General features: G+C 48.5%; 1 protein-coding gene across 1 annotated transcript in view; it reads left to right on the top strand.

The window, feature by feature from the left end:
- The first annotated feature begins 945 nt into the window (after positions 1 to 945).
- Znf768 (zinc finger protein 768) overlaps positions 946 to 17,012 on the top strand; it is a 24,478-nt gene continuing 8,411 nt past the window's right edge. Inside the window, exons 1-5 of the mRNA XM_005351939.3 lie at positions 946 to 1,345; positions 1,489 to 1,602; positions 2,106 to 3,003; positions 4,290 to 4,337; positions 13,585 to 13,699. Of these exons, the coding sequence (XP_005351996.2) occupies positions 1,162 to 1,345; positions 1,489 to 1,602; positions 2,106 to 3,003; positions 4,290 to 4,337; positions 13,585 to 13,699 (1,359 nt within the window). The 5' untranslated portion in view covers positions 946 to 1,161. The remainder of the gene's footprint in view (positions 1,346 to 1,488; positions 1,603 to 2,105; positions 3,004 to 4,289; positions 4,338 to 13,584; positions 13,700 to 17,012) is intronic.

Below are 17,012 nucleotides of genomic sequence, written 5' to 3'. Positions count from 1 at the left end.
CACAGAGTTCAACACAGTCTGCCGAAGATCTGGTCACTCTGCGCCAAGGGGATTCATAACTGCTCTTTCAGCTTAGTATAGACTCGGTGAGCAGAAGCCTCATCTTGATCCAACAGATTTGCAGTGAGGCACGGTAGGAAGTCGGGACAATTATGGGTGCATGAGAAGGGAAAAGAGCCCCTTGTCCTGAAGTCTGGCTGAGCCTCTCTCCAGCTCAGGAGCAAGAATTCCAACACATTAACATTTGCTGTGAATGATGCCAATATGGAGATAATATTCCGTTCATAGATAGGTATTTTATATTAAAATACCAATGAATGAGGCTCAAAGCCTGAATGTATATGACCATAAGTAGGGCCTCATTCCTCTTTTGGATGGATATTTGATGGGAATCTCACAAACAGCCCAGAAACTACCGACAGGTAATTCCCTCGTGGGATTGAAGTCTGGATGAGCAGGTGGACATTTAGAAGATTAGAAGTGAGCCATTGTGAATGTCCTAGGTGTCCTGGTTGTTCAAAGAACAGCTCCGAGATCTCTGATTTGTCAAGAGTGGTATTCCTCAACTAGTTTGAGATTTCTATACCACGCTGGTAGAAACCCCCTAATTGAGGGCCCGCTTCATTTTCTACCTTCTTATTAATGCCCGTCCCTCCACAGGCTTCCGGCTCCATAATACACTGTCCAGAAGCAAAAAACTAAACACCCATTCACAGGCCGTTTCCACCTAGCCGACCTTGAGAGAGCTGCGGGTCCCCAGAAGTCAGCACCACGCCCCGCTGCAGCTCGACAGGGAAGTCCCCGCCCACATGGGGCCTCTTGCCTAGGACTTGTTCTCAGACTGGCACTGGTAGACTCTGTGGCCATTTTGGATGAGGGCTAGAAGACAATGACCTAGAAAGACCGGTGACGTAACCCTGGGCACAACCGCTAGGGAGCCTAGCTCGTGAGACCCCACTGCCACCATTTTTATGCAGGCAACCTCAAGTCCTGATTATGTACCTGCTACTTTCAGTTTTCAAATTTTACCTACATTAGGGTGGGCACGGAACTGGTTTCTGTCACTTCTCGGCCCTGGTATCCGAGCGCGGACACCTGGGGCTGGGCAGGCGTTCCCGGGTGCTCTGGACTGGCCCGGGGCCGAGCCGGGGGAGGGTCCCCATGGCGCAGCCACTTGCCCCGGGAAGGTACTCGGCTCGAGCCGCGTTCGGGAAGCCCGGGGCGGTGAGCTTCGCGGACGTGGCCGTGTACTTCTCCCCCGAGGAGTGGGGGTGTCTGCGGCCGGCTCAGAGAGCCCTGTACCGGGAGGTGATGCGCGAGACCTACGGTCTCCTGCGCGCGCTCGGTGAGAGCCTTTCCTGCTCGTCTGGGCTCGCCCCGCGCGTGACACCATGGTCCAGCCGTGGAACGGGGAGCCCTGGGAACAGGCGGCCGGGACCAAGGGGGTTGGCCTACCCGCATCGTGGGGTTTGCTTTCTTTCCCTTCAGGAGGCGGAGGCGCCAAGCCAGCGCTCATCTCCTGGGTGGAGGAAGAGACCGAACTGTGGGGACCCGGTGCCCAGGATCCAGAGGTGGCCATGTGTCCGACAGAAGCCGACTCAGGTGAAGGACTGGGTACTCCGTCTTTGGGGGACTTCTCAGTAGCCGGCCCATTATGGTGTCTTCTGGGTGACTCCACTTACCTGCCTGGCAGTTTCTTCCCTGAACTGTTTTCTTGGCCAAAGTCATTATGCCTACCCCTGGATTCACCTAGAACGGGACTGTGATTGTGCCTGTACCGTGAATGCTCCCACTCCCTATCTAGTCTGTCACTAGGCTATGTTGATCGGAGTCCTGTGTCTCCACGGCTGTCCTGCTGCCATCACTTGGTTCCCTTCTGGAGGCTCCTTCAGTTCTTCCTGGTCACCTCTGCCAAGTGCTCGGCCCTCTGGATTGGGGACCACACTAATTCCTTTCTTTATGCTGCCTCTGGACATCCACGCAGCCTGCATGCTCAGATTCTGTGGCCTCTCCCCTCCAGTGCCCCGTCTGTCACCTTGTAGGGGTGTGGAAATCAAGGAGCACCATGAGTCAGATTCTGAGTTTTTTTCTTGGTCTTCGAGCAGATTGCAGACAGGAGGAAAGGAAGAGACCAAGGGAAGAGACTGAGGCAACCCAGAAGACGTTTTCTACACAAGCTGAGCCAAAGGAGCCTCATCCCTCCTTTGCTGGACCCCCTCGCAACTTGGAGCTGTTGCCCAAGGACACTCACCCCCCTCTTGGTGTCCACGCCACTGTCCCAAGAGCAGATCAGCGTCATGGCTGCCGTGTGTGTGGGAAGAGTTTTGCCTGGCGGTCCACATTGGTGGAGCACCTGTACACCCACACTGGTGAAAAGCCGTTCCGTTGCCCTGATTGCAGCAAGCCCTTTGGTCGAGCTTCCTCCCTGAGCAAGCACCGGGCCATACACCGAGGGGAACGGCCACATCGCTGTCCTGAATGTGGCCGGGCCTTCACGCAGCGCTCTGCCCTCACCACCCATCTGCGTGTCCACACTGGGGAGAAGCCCTACCGCTGTGCTGATTGTGGGCGCTGCTTCAGCCAGAGCTCTGCGCTCCATCAGCACCAGCGGGTACACAGCGGCATGACCCCCTTTCCTTGCACAGACTGTGGCAGAGCCTTTGCCCATGCCTCAGATCTTCGGCGCCATGTGCGCACCCACACGGGTGAAAAGCCTTACTCATGCCCTGACTGTGGACGCTGCTTCCGCCAGAGCTCTGAAATGGCTGCCCACAGGCGGACCCACAGTGGCGAGCGTCCCTACCCGTGCCCTCAGTGTGGCAGGTGCTTTGGCCAGAAGTCCGCAGTGGCGAAGCATCAGTGGGTCCATCGGCCAGGAGCTAGGGGTCATAGGGACGGAGAAGCCAGTCAGTTATCTATATCCCCGGCCACAGGCCAAGGGGAGCTGGATCCGCCTGTGGACTTCAGGCACTACCCAGAGATATTCCAGGAGTGCGGGGAATGGTCTTAAGAGCTCCAACATAGAAGGTGAAATACACACACTGTCGGAAGCTCAGAGGCTTGAATCTCTGGCATCCTTTGGAAGTCACAGAAGTTCTAGCAAGGGCTGGTCCTGGGGACAGAGTACAGTCTTGTGGGTGATTACCAGAAGCGTTTGCACACACACACTGATCCCACCGCCCTAGGCTCTGAGTCTACTGGGCCAGAGTGGGAAACCCACTAGAACTCCATGTGAGAGGCAAGAGCAGTTTTCAGAAGTATTGACAGGCTTGAGGTTGAAGAGAACCTTGTTTAGGCCATTGCCTCTTTAATGCGGAGGCTAAAGTTGATGGCTCTGTGTGAACCGAGCCAGCTGCATTTTCAGGGGCTATTAGCTTCGGTCAAGAGCTGCGTGTGGTGGCTCATGCCTATGACCCCAGCACTTCAGAGTAGAGACAGGAAGGTCAGGAACTTGAGACCAGCTTGGGTTACCCGAGACTCCATCTAAGGTAAATAAATAACAAGTGGAATTGAGGTTTAAATTCAAAGTATTTCACACACTAAAGAAGGTCCAGGTCTTTTGCTTCTTTTGGAAAAACAACAACAACAACTCCAAAAGATTCAGCCAAGCAAACAAGACAGAAGTTCTGGGTTCTGTCCCCAGCTCTGCAAGTATTGGGTGTGGTGTCACATGCCTATAATTCCACCACTTGGTGTTTGGAGGCAGGAGGTTCAGAAGTTCAAGGCTGCCCTCAGTTACACACACACACACACACACACACACACACACACACACACACACACACACGAGGGGAGGCCCAGCAGGTAAGGGTTGCAACTCCCATGACCAGATTTCAGTGGTGGAGGGAGAGAGACAGTTCTTGAAAGTTGGTGGTATTTAGCTTTTTCTGAACCAAAGAGTTTGTGTATAATTGGATGGCAGAAGGGAAACAGACACAAAGCTTGCAAGCTTTATTTCAGTTCTCTCCTGTGGCTCTCAAAGTACTTTCTTGCCTGTCTTCTTATTTACCTCCCCTAACTGCCTGGGAAAGGAAGTAGTTGGAAGAGGAAACCTCCTCAGGAAGAGGCGCTAGGGGCCAGTTATCTGACCCTACACCAACTGGGCACTTTGCCGTGTTCACGCTGCCCTCACCACCAATCTGATGCCGACCCAGGGGAGGCCAGCAGCTTCTGAATCTGGAGAGACTGGGAACACCCTGGGCTGGGCCTTTGTAGCTACTCTTAGACACAGGAAGGGGTCTCCTCACCTGTTTGAGCTGGAGGAAGTTTTAGCTCTTCTGCCCCTTTAGGTCAAAGACAGATTACAGCAGGCAGAGCAACATGCCCAAGATCAAACGGTGAAGCCGTAGGGTTTACAGTCTACTGATGTCTTTTTAAAATGTGTATGCACATGTGTGTGCAGATACCGGTAGAGGCCAGAAGAGGGCACTGAGTCCCATGCAACTGGAGCTACAGGCAGCTGTGAGCTCCTGATCTGGGTGTTGGAAACTGAACTCTGGTTCTCTGGAAGAACAGCAAGGGGAGTTATCCTGTGAGTGGCCTCCTCAGCACACCTTTTAAGAGACATCTCGCTATCTGTTGCCCTGAAAACCCAAGCTCAAAAGATTCTTCTCTCCTAGCTTCCTGGCAGCTGAGACTAAGTGGAATGTTAGCTTCACCCCTGCGGTCTCATCTTAGCAATGATGAGTTCCTGCCAGGAGGACCTGTGAGCCAAGTCCTGGGGGTCTGTGGCCAGAGGGTCACATATTCAACACTATCTGGGCTTCGGTCCCAAAACATGTCTGTACATACTACTCATCCAGAGGAACTGAGTTCAATTCCAGCAACATTCCCGGTGGCTCATATTTGCCTGTAACCCTCACTCCAGGCCAGAGCCTCTGCAGGTATTTGTACTCATGTGCACATACTTACATGTAATTAAAAATAATAATAGCTAAAACAACAGAAAAAGGGGAGGGCTTGGGAAGATAGTTGCCAGTAAAGTACTTTCTAGATCTGGAGAAACCAAATTCACCCCCAGCAGCCCATATATCAAAGCTGGGCAGCAGATGGAGTGTCCCTGGAGCACAGCACCAAGCCCGGCCAGCCTAACTGGTGAGCTCCAGAACAACGGGAGACACTGTCTCGGAGAAGGCAGTTCCTGAGCATGATGCCTGAGGTCACATACGTGCACACACCCACACACGGGGCACTCACATACCCTCAGATATGCTTTCACACTCTATCATTACTATTGTATGTTCATGCATGTGGATGTCAGGACAGTTTCCTGGCCGCCCAGACCCGAATAATCACACAAATACTATGTTGATTACAACACGGTTTGGCCAATAGTTCATGTGTATTCCTAGCTAGCTCTTACATCTTAAATTAACCCATTTCTATCTATTTGTGTATCACCACGAGGCTGTGGTCTACCGGTGAGGTTCCTAAGGTTCCCGAATGTCCTTCTCCTTGGGCAGCTATGTGGTGTCTCCCTGACTCCACCTACTCTCTCGCTATTTCCTGCCTGGCTTTACTCTGCTAAGCCATTGGTCAAAATAGCTTTATTCATTAATCAATGAAAGCAACAGTTATACAGAAGGACTTCCCACATCAGACAGTTTTGGAGAGTTGTTCTCTTCTGTAGATGCTGTATCAAGTTCATGCCATCAGGGGTGCAGAGCGAGCTCATATTTACCGGCAGAGTCATCTAGACAGCCTAAACTTACAATTTTAAAAACTTAGATTTTGGCACCTGAGAATGTTATTTTATAAAACATTTTTTAATCATTGCAAACCACACATAGTCACTATCATTTGTATTATACACTTTCCAAGATTGAAGCCTGGAGTTATGATGCAAGTCCTATTGGTTATTTTGTGTGCGTGTGCTGAGGATTGTACCCAGGGCCCTATGGACTCTGCATTGTATGACCAAGTGTCCTCAGCCTGGGTTTGTATCTCTTTAATGTGAAGCCACTCACTTCAAGGGCTGGCGAGATGATTCTTGCAGAGGACCTGGGTTCGATTCCCAGCACCCACATGGTGGCTCACTACCATCCACAACTCCAGTTTCAGTGCTCTCATCTGATCTCTGAGAGCACAAGGCACACTCCTGGTGCACATACTTACCTACAAGCAAAATACTCAAGAAATAAATAAAAATAAATTGTTCATTTAACCAGGATGTGATGGAGTCTGGTTTCAGCACTGGGAAGACTGAGGCAGGAGGATTTGAATTCAAGGCCAATCTGCACTACAGAATGAGACCTGTCACAATGAAGTCAGTCATTTGGAGCCGGAGTTGTGGCTCTGTGTTAAACCCTTCTCAGCGTGTGAGTGGCCCTGGCATAACAAAAAGGAAAAATCTGCTGGGTGTGGTGGCACCCGCCTTTAGTCCCAGCACCCAGAGGCAAAGGCAGGCAGATATCTGTGAGTTAGAGGCCAAAGGCTGTATTATCTTTCTCTAGCCAGTACTGGATTCTCTTCTTGATTTTATTTTCTTGTTCGCCCGCATTCTTGCCCATTCCATATTGCATAACGGAGAGATCAAGGAATGATGATGGATGTTATGAGGATGCTTGTAGGGCTCCTGCAGAATCCCCACGGCAAACGCTATTGCATCAAGATCTGAGCCAACGCTCTGTGCCGTGAGTTCCCAGAGCGTATTCTATCTGCTCGTTACTCACTTAGCCATGAGCTCAGTTATGCTAACGGATCAACCTCCATGGGATTGCAACTAATTTTCATCTTACTGATTAATGACCCTAAAGCCCAGGGTAACAGTGTTGACAACTCATATGCCAGACAGAAGCTGTAGAGAGCTTGCTTTAAACAAGGAGATGAAGGCTGTTGACTTAACATAGAAAGAAAACATGTAAGATTAAGGTCAATGACAACCACCCTCTATGTTGCTATGGCAACACACACCTCTCAGCTCAGCACTTAGGAGGTCCCAGGCAGGAGGGTCAAGAATTTGAGGCCAGGGACTAGAGAGATGGCACAGAAGTCAAGAACACCTGTTGTTCTTGCACAAAACCCAGACTCAATTCCCAACACCCATAATATGGTTCATAACCATCTGCAACTCTTGTTCCAGGGGATCTGATGCCTTCTTTTGACCTCCTTGGGCACCATGCATGCACTTGGTACAATACATGCAAGCAAAACCACTTACACATAAAATAAATGACTAAATCTAATTCAAAGCAAAATAAAAATACAGCTAGCTTCAGTTACAAAGAGAGTTGGAGGCTTGGGCTAAATAAGACTTTATCTAAAAATGGGGGCAGGGACCAGGAAGATAGTTTAGTGGTAAGACTGCTTCTCGAATAAGCATGAGGATCTGAGTTCGAATCCTAGACCTTCCTACTTACGATCTTTCCTGCAGGATGGAATGTCTCAATACTGGGGGAAACTTCTACACAGCATGTGGCTAACAAGTTTTTTTTTTCAGTTTCTTAAAACAGGGCTGTTCTGTATAACTGCCATGGCTGTACTGGAACTCACTTTGTAGACCAGGCTGGCCTCAAATTCATGGAGATCCTCCTGCCTCTGTCACCCGAGTGCTGGGACCTGTCTCAAATAAGGAAAGGAAGGGGAGGAGATCTAAGAAAGGAAATAAATAAAACCACAGCATCCCAGCCTCTGGGATGCTGCCAATGCTGGGCACAAAAACAATGAGTGTAACACAACACTGCCTGGACAGAAGAAAGAGGAAAAACCTCATCTTAACTGAGGTTGGAAACATCTTAAGTTTTTTGATGACTTAGTCATTTTTGTGTTATGTGCATTTGTGTTTTGGCTGCATATGTGTCTGTGTGACGGTGTCAGAGCCCCTGAAACTGGAGTTCCAGACAGTTGTGGACTGCCTTGTGGGTGTTGGGAATTGGACCCGGGTCAATCTGGAAGAGCAGTCTTAACCACAAGGCCATCTCTCCAGTCCCTCTTTTAAAGGTTTTGATAGTGAAAAAGATGTTAGGTCCAGCCCAGGGGTGAACAATAAACAGCTACTTAAGGAACTAGAAATAGCATAGGATAATTCAGCCCCCTGTGCCTGACAGCAGAAGCTAAGTTCTGATCAATGTTTCAGCCTTTAAGGTCCTTACCAGAGGTGTGGTTTTTCATACCCTAGAGACTTTGGTCTACTCGCAGTCCAGGAATTACATTTTGTGCACATGGATGCCAAATGTTTAAGGTCCCAGAGTGTCCGGCAACCTCATTTTTAGGACCTGATAAAGATGGAGTTGAGTGGGAGGGAAAGACTGAGGCTGGGACAGATCTTCCTGCTGGCTAGCTCCCGTGGTGTTGAGAGGTGCCGTCCAGGCTGCTCGGGGAGAATGATGGCCAATAGTCTGCTCTATTTCCCTTGCTGTGATAAACACCGTGACCAAAAGCAGCTTGAGCCCCTTACAGCTTACCTAAGTTCATCATGGTTCATCATGAAGGGAACTCAGGGCAGGAACTCAAGGCAGAGACCTGGAGGCAGGAACTGAAGCAGAGGCCCCAGAGGAAGCCGGCTTACAGCCTTGTTCTCTGTGTCTTGTTCAGCCTGCTTTCCTATTCCACCCAAGGCCACCTGCTCCGGGTTTGCACCACTCATAGTGAACCGAGTGGAGAACTGGACCGACCCAGGACTTTCTCAGAGGCCCTGATGAAAGGACAAAGGGGACTTAGCTCTGTGCCCTTGTCCAGGAACAGACTTGGCAGGGCCAGTCTGAGGCTGGAGACAGTGATTGGAAGGTGCCAAAGTAGCAGCTTCTGGGAGCCTGAACTTTCCCCCTAGGCTGTGGTAATCAGTCCCTAGGCAGATGTGGGTGAGGTATATCCTACGTTCTCTTTGCCAATACTGTCTGACTTAGCTCTCTGCTGACCTTGGCTGTCTCCCTCCCCCATCCCTGCACAAATAGTATATATGATGCTATACTTTTTCTCTGTGTAACAGCTCTGCTGTCCAGGAACTCACTCTGTAGACCAGGCTGGCCTCAAATTCGCAGAGATCCACCTGCCTCTGCCTCCCGAGTGCTGAGATTAAAGGCGTGCGCCACCACATCTGACAATGTTGTGCTTCTTAATTAACTTGCTTGTGCATAAGTCATCAGCTTACATAAGAAAGACCTCCTGTTCCAGCTTTTGCTTTTATCTTCTTTACTTCTTGTCTTACTTACTTCTTATCCCCGGTCCTTCCCTTGAGCGCTGTTTGTGACCTGCAGGTTAAGGTTAGAACTGAGCCCTCCCACACCAGTCATTATCCAACGAAACGCCCCCAAAGTGTCACCCACAGGCCAATCTCAGGAGTAATTTCCTCAGCTGGGGTCCCCTCTTTCCAGATACTGTAGCGGATGTGGTTAGTAGCCTGGTGAGCTGTGCTGTCTGTGTGACTGAGAACACACCCGATCCTCCCCGGACCTTATTGTGAGCTTGTCAATCAATAGAACCCATCTTTATGGAAGATATCACACGTCCTTTACAAAGTTTGAACGTGGTCATGTCTTAAGCTTTATCGTGCACATGGGATTGAGTTATTTATCGCCAGGAAAGTTTTCACGGAGTTGTGCTGTGCTTTACTATGCCTAAAATAAACTACTCTGGGTCAGACTATTCAAGTTTGGACCAACACTGGCTGCTGAGTTGTGTTGAACCAAACTGCTTTCTTGCCTCCTGGGGATCATTACTGTGGTAGGAAAATGCCCTCTCCCCAGGCTCATGAGGAGTTGTGGCCTTGTTGGAGGAAGAGCATCACTCAGGGCGGGCTTTGTGGTTTGAGATGCTCAATCCCGGCCCACTGCCTCATTCTCTCTGCTTGTTGCCTACAGATCGGGATGAAGCTCTTTCAGTTCCTTCAGCAGCTCGCGTCTGCCTGTGTGCTGCCAAGCTTCCTGCCATGCTGACAAGGGACTAAACCTCTGAAACTGCAAGCCAGCTGTAGTTAAACGTTGTCCTCGTCACTCAACTGTGTGTCCATACCAGGGAGAAACCCTGCTGCTCTGCTTGCTGTGGCCATGCTTCCACCAGAACTCAGAGCTGGCAGCCCACAATCAGACCCACAGTGTCAGGCCTTCTGCCCCGTCCCTCAGTGTGGTAGTAACTTCAGTCAGAAGTTAGCTGTGAGAAGGCACCGGTGGGCTCCCTGCTAGGAGCCAGAGGCCAGAGGCACTAGGAGATAACGGGCTACTTTCAGCTATACCTACTGACCAAGGGGATGCAGACCCACGGGTGGGCTTCAGGCATTATCCAGCTGTTTCAGCAGTGTGGGGTATGGCCTTAAAAATGACAAAGCAGCCAAGACGGTGGTGCATGCCTTTAATCCTAGCACTCAGGAGGCAGAGGCAGATAGATCTTTGTGAATTTGAGGCCAGCCTGGTCTAGAGTGAGTTCCAAGACAGGCTCCATAGCTACTGGGAAACCCTATCTCAAACAACAATAACAACAACAACAAAACCCCACAAAAACAAAATAAAACAAACAAAAATGGCAAAGCAAAAGATAATAGTCTTTACTGCCTGAAGCTCACAAAGGCTTGTTGACTTCAGCTTCTGCTGCAGCTTCTGGAAGTCACAGGATTTTTTAGGAAGCACTGCCCTGGGGACAACAGTCTAGGCAGTCAGCAGTGCCATTGCAGATGGTATGTTTCCTTCAGTTTTCAAAACCCCTCTGGGGGCTAAAGGAGGGCAAGAAGGGCAGTTCCTTCTAAGTGCTGAGAAAACTGAGGTAGTAAGGACTTTGCTGTCCCTGTTAGTACGGATGGCAGTGATGCTGGCCCTCTAACTGGACTGACTGCGGCGTTTTCCAAGGATGTGAATTCCTGGATAAGAGTCGGGCAAGACAGTGAGTATCTAATTCAGCACTGGAGAGGCGGCCCCAGGGGATCTGAAACTCATGCCAAGTCTAGACTTCCTGAGACCCTGTCTCAAAAATAAGTTAATGGTCAAGATTAGAAAATTGAAGCACTTCAATAGGGTGTGGTGGTGCATGCCTTTAATCCCAGCACTAGGAAACAGAACTCTACGAGTTTGAGATCACCCTGGTGTACATAGTGAGTTCTAGAACAGCCAAAGTTAAATAGTGAGTCCCTGTGTTGTTGCTTGTTTTACTCTTTTGGCTTTTTTTTTTTTTTTTTTTTTTTTTTTGGTGTTTTGGGAGCCTGCTACCCAGCGCCCAAATAAATCACTCACAGTCTTATTGTTATTTATGGATGCCTGGCCTTAGCTTGTCTTGTTTCTTGCCAGCTTTTCTTAAATTATCCCAACTACCTTTTGCCTCTTGGCTTTTTCCTTTTCTTCCTGTTGTATATCTTTACTCTTACTCTGTGGCTGGCTGGCTGAGTGGCTGGCCCCTAGCAACCTCCTCTCCTTGTTCTCTTGCTCCTCCTCCTTTCTTCCCAGATTTCTCCTATTTAGTCTCCCTGTCTGCCAGCCCCACCTATCCTCTCCTGCCTCACTATTGGCCATTCAGCATTTTATTAGACCTTCAGGTGTCTTAGGCACAGTAACACAGCTTCACAGAGTTAAACAAATACAACATAAACAAAAGTAATACACCTTAAAATAATATTCTACAATATCCTTGTCTTGAGAACAAAACAAAATAAAAACAAAAAGAATCAAAGTACTTCAAACACACCAATTTAGGTTTCTGGCTTCTCATTGAAAAAATTATATATTTCCCCTGCATACTTGGAATCGCAATACTTGGGAGGCTGAACCTGGAGGCTTGTCAGTTGGAGGCCAGTGTAGAAAGCTACGAGGCAAGAATGTGTCTCAAAAAAGTCAAGACAGGGGCTGGAGAGATGGTTCAGAGGTTAAGAACATTGCCTGCTCTACCAAAGGTCTGAGTTCAATTCCCAGCAACCACATGGTGGCTCACAGCCATCTGTAATGGGGTCTGGTGCCCTCTTCTGGCCTGCAGGCATAGACACAGACAGAATATTACATACATAATAAATAAATATTTAAAAAAAAAGTCAAGACAGACTGGCAAGATAGCTCAGTAGGCAAAAGGTGCTTGTTGCCTAGTGACTTAGATTCTTTGCCCAGACACTCAGAGAGAGCACTGACTCTCGAAAGTTGTTCTCTGACTTCACATATGTGTCATGATATCCATGTACCCCCTGAGAATGTTTTAAAAAAGAAAATCAAATCCAAGGATGTAGCTCATTTGATACAGTGCGTGCCTTGCATTCACAGAATCCTGCACTGGACCCCGGCTGCCTGCCTGTAATCTGCTCGCTGGAGAGGTAGAGGCAGATGGACCCGGCACTGAGTGACTGTAATCTGCTCGCTGGGGAGGGAGACGCAGGAGGATCGAAAGGTCAAGATCGTCATCAGCTACATGTGTTGGAGATCAGTGTGAGATACAGGAGACCCTGTCTCAAGACAATAAAAACAAAACAACAAACCACCTGTGAGCTCCAAACAGCCCTTAGTGCCCTTTAAGAGCACTGGAGTGAATCTGCTGGAGCAGCACACAAGAGAACCAGACAAAGGAAAGGCCAGCCTGAGATGAGAGGCTCAAGTCCATCATGCCGTCATCAACAAATGGGCACTGGACTAAGGTTAAGGGACTAATATTGAAGCTAAAGGGAACCTTTTCTTTTCTGAAGCTCTCAGGACCTTGTGAGTCTGTTGTCTGTTCCTTTGTGATTGGAGTTCAGTCTAACCCAGGTAATGGAGCACTCCTGCCTTGGTGGAGCACTCCCGCCTCATTGTGAATACCATCCCAGGAAAACATCTGCGCTCAGCACTTTAATTGTTATTTTGTGTGTATGGGTGTATTTATGTGTGCATCTGTGCTCTCTCTATGTGAGTGCCTAGTCATTGCAGGCCAGAAGAGGGCATCAGATCCCCTGGAACTGGTGTAGCAGATGGTGGTAGACACTCCAGTGATAGACACACACACACAAACACGCACACGCACACGCGCGCACACACACACACACACACACACACACACACGGGCCCTCTGTAAGAGCAGCTAGTGCTTTAAACTTCTGCAGCTCCTCCGTATTTTTTTTAATTCATCCATTCCTGTTTCCAACTTCCTTGGGAGAATAAAACCAAGATCTTCCAAAACACAGGGTTGTTTGTTTGTGGTGCCAGGGTTTAGGCCCTCACACACACTGGGCAAGTGTTCTCCCAGCTCCATTCCCTGTTGGAACCTCAGAAAGTCACAGAAAACTTGGAGAAAATGCCCTGCTTGGGTAGAACAATGGAGAGGCCATCCCACTAGCCTTCAAATCTGACGCCCCCCCCCCCCCGCAGGTCACCCTAAACTTCAAGCTTTTTTCTGGGTGATTAGCTCACATGCCACCTTGTCACGGGACATGGAAGTCCAGCTTGCTGAACCAGTTCCCTGTTCAGACTCAAGCCAAAAGTGCCACTATCTTCAGCCTGTCAATTACAAGGTGCCACTTACTATTTTGAGGTCCAAGCACTTTCAAGTTTGCCAGGCTTGCCCAGGGCCCAGAAACGTGACCCAAATCCTCTACTTCCTGCTGTTACCTAACCTCCCATTATTTAATCGATCCTTCCTTGGGTCATGAGACCCCTTAGGTCCAGCCACACTCATTCTCAGTTCATTGATCTTGGTGTTTGCCCTCTCCAGAGAGTGGAGGTTCTGCTACAGCGGGATCTTACGCCAGGAGGAGGCGCTCCTCACAGCTTCCCTGGCCTGGAGAGCAGCAGATGCGGTGTTCCAACAGATCCCAGCCAAATCTCCTGTAAGATTTACATGTCTTTCTAGAAAAAGGGCTTATGAAGATGTTTATGGTCCAAAGAAGCTGAACCCGCCTCTAGGCTATCCCTTGGAGTCAGTGGGAGAAACCCAAAGATCTCAGACTCCTCAGTGGTGTACAGAAAATAATCAATTGTTTGTAAATCACTTACATTTGGGTGGGGGTTCAAGACAGGATTGTTTATTTTATTTTCTTGGTTGGCAACTGAATTTTGGACCACACACACATTTAGCAAGCATTCTACTACTGGGTTTGCTCACAGTCTCCCTAGATTACTAACAATATCCACGACAGCATAGCTCTATGTGATAAGTATTGGATACCTGGTTATTGGAGGAATGAAACCAGAGCAGACTTCCCAACCCTATGTAAATAGTTATGACACTATACTGTCAGGGGAGTTCTGGCATGGTATGTTTAGCACAGACAGAAACCACCACCACTACCCCCAGTACCCTGGGAATGCTAAACAATCATTCTTTATTTCTGAGTTACATTCTCAACCCTTCAAATATTTTTGGTCTGTTTGGTTGAATCAGTTAGTGCAGAACCCACAGATAAGGAACAGTGCTATTTTCAAAGTAAGGCCTCCTTGCTATAGTGTTGTGTTTTTTTGTTTTTTTTTGTTTTGTTTTGTTTTAATGTCGCTTGCCCTCTTTGCAGTGGAGACTCCCAGGCCATCAGCCATATCAAGATGACATCACCATTCCTTTTCCAACCACTGGTTGTGAGAAACTCATTGAACTGGACAGTGAGCAGAAGCTGCTGCTGGTGCTCCAGACAAAGACCAGAAGGCCCATGCAGTCTGAACTAGTGGCATAATAGCAAAAATTCCCCATGTAGCAGGGTTCTTGACTGAGTGTGTCTGCTCTTGAAGGACATTCCTTTCTAGATCAAGAACTGGAGAGAGAAAATGGAAATCTGCTAGGGAGATGCACTGTGGATGCCAACTGGAGTGTTTTCTACTTGGTTATGAAGAAGAGGAGGAAAAGGAGGAGGAAGAGGAGGAGGCAGAGACTAGGTATCTAATCCAGTTGGTAGAGTGTTTGTCAAGTACTCATAAAGCCCATGGTATAAAATTTTGGCATGATGTCACATACATTAATCCCAGTACCCTGGAGTTGGGGCAAGAGGATCAGTAGTTCATAGAGAATTCAAGGCCTGTCTGGGTAAGAGGCCATAAGAAATAACAAAAAACAAATAAAAGAGCCCGATCCTCGACAAACAGATCACTACTATAGCTGAACATCTGAGAATCAAAAGACTTAGCAGAATCTTCAGATTTGTTGAGTGTGCAAAACCTTTAATTCCAACATGCAGGAAGAGAAGCTGAAAGTCAGTCTGATCAATATAGTGAGTTCCTGGCCAGCAGGGCTACCTAGGGAGACTCTATCTAAAAATAAAAATAAAAAAGTTTGTGCACTTCAATTTTCTCTAGAGGATGTCTGCCAAAGATCAGACCTTAGAAACAATTCTTCCCTCTTTCCCTCCCTCCCTTCTTCCTTCCCTCCCTTCCTCCCTCCCTCCCTCCGTTCTTCTTTTGGTTTCCCTATGTAACCCTTGGCTGTCCTGGAACTCTCTCTGTAGACCAGGGTGACTTCAAACTCAGAGATCCGCCTGCCTGCCACTGCCTCCCGAGTGCTGGGATTAAAGGCGTCTGGCTCTTAGTCCAATGCTGGGATTAAACCCAGGGCCTTGATCATGCTAAGGAAGCATCTACCACTGAACTACATTCCTGACTTGCCTTTAGTCTTTTAAATCAGTCTCTAGGCATAGAAGTTTATCCCTGTTAAAGTTTGAGAGCTCCACTTCTGTCAATAAAATATCAGTTCTGCTGAGAATATAGAAAATGGTACATGAGACTATCACCTAGTAATAGATATTATAGCCTAGTGGTAGATGAGATATAGCCTAGTGGTAGAACACCTGCCTAGCCTGTACAGAGTTCTAGATTACATCCCAACATTGGGAGTAACTCCACTTTCAGTCTGAGGACATACATGAATGTCAAAGGTGGCTGTAGGGCCCGGGTCTACCCTTGTTCCTGGGGTTCATCTTGAGGACAGTTTCTGGTCAGCTAACTAAAGCATTCTGTTTGTTCCTGTGCTCCCCCTGCCCCGCCTGGTGATTAGCTGTAGGGCATTGACTCCATTGTTGGTATAGTAATTTCCCACCTGCCTGGGTGGAAATCCTTGTGCAGCAGTTAGGTACTTAAGGATTTCCCCAAGTTTGAATAAACAGCATTCGGCTGATCTCCTTTCGAGTGACCCTGGTCTCTTTGTGTGTTCTTTCAATCTCCAGGCCCTTGCCCGACTCGCGTACGGTACAGTGATGAGCGAACTGTACGGGGAGTGTAACACAAAATCGGGTGTTACAGGTGGCAGGACCTGGGTCCAATCCCTAGTACCACGAATGAGTGTATAAATAAACCAGCAGAACATGTAATGTCAAAACTGCCATTTTCAAAGCTGGAGAAGTGGCTCATCGGTGAGAACTGCTCTTCCAGGGGACCTAGGTTCTATTCCCAGCACCCACGTGGCAGCTCCCAACTGTCTGTTACTACAGTCCCAGGGCCTCCACGGACACTAGGCACACACGCGGTACACAGACATACATGCAGACAAAAGATCCATACACATGACATCATTTTTTAAAATGTCACTTCCTTTAGTTTTGTCAAGAGTAATGATTCCAAGGTGAGTCCCAAATATGTCAGGTGAGGGGATAATTCACACAGACTCTTCATTTCCTTCGTTCTCTTCAAAGGGCTTTCCCTGTGCCGTGGTCTTTTCCTGAGACCCTGAAGTCATGCTGGTGTATATAGGCCGGCAGCACCTGACACCTGCCTTTAGAGGAGTCTCCTTTGAGTGTAGAAAGTGGTTTCTTGCAGAAGTCTGGGACACAGAGAGCCTCTTTCCAGCAAGGGCCTCTCAGTGCTGCCCAAGTTGGTTGGACCGAAAGCTGGTGTTAGCTGCAGAGGAGATGCTACCTTGGGCTTGCTAGACGTAGAATATGCACGGGACCCTTCTTCACCATCCCAGGCCTTTTTTCTTTTTTTCCCCTTAGATTAGTTGCTGCTGAGTTGTGACTCTCATAAGAGAAGTCTTTACTGTCTGAGTAGATTCACTGCTGTGCGTATATGGCGAGTGGAAGTTGGCTCCTTGTTTGTTGAAATAGGAGCGGCGGGTCCCCCGCACCCGGCCGCCCACATGGCTAGCTTAGCTTATGCCCCGAAATAATTACACGGAAACTGTATTCTTTTAATCACTGCCTGACCCATTAGTTCCAACCTCTTATT

Source organism: Microtus ochrogaster, chromosome 8 (genome assembly GCF_000317375.1).
Source record: "Microtus ochrogaster isolate Prairie Vole_2 chromosome 8, MicOch1.0, whole genome shotgun sequence".
In the NCBI taxonomy this organism is placed as follows: domain Eukaryota; kingdom Metazoa; phylum Chordata; class Mammalia; order Rodentia; family Cricetidae; genus Microtus; species Microtus ochrogaster.
The sequence above is the reverse complement of the archived record's forward strand: the minus strand, read 5'-3'. Positions and strand labels throughout refer to the sequence as shown.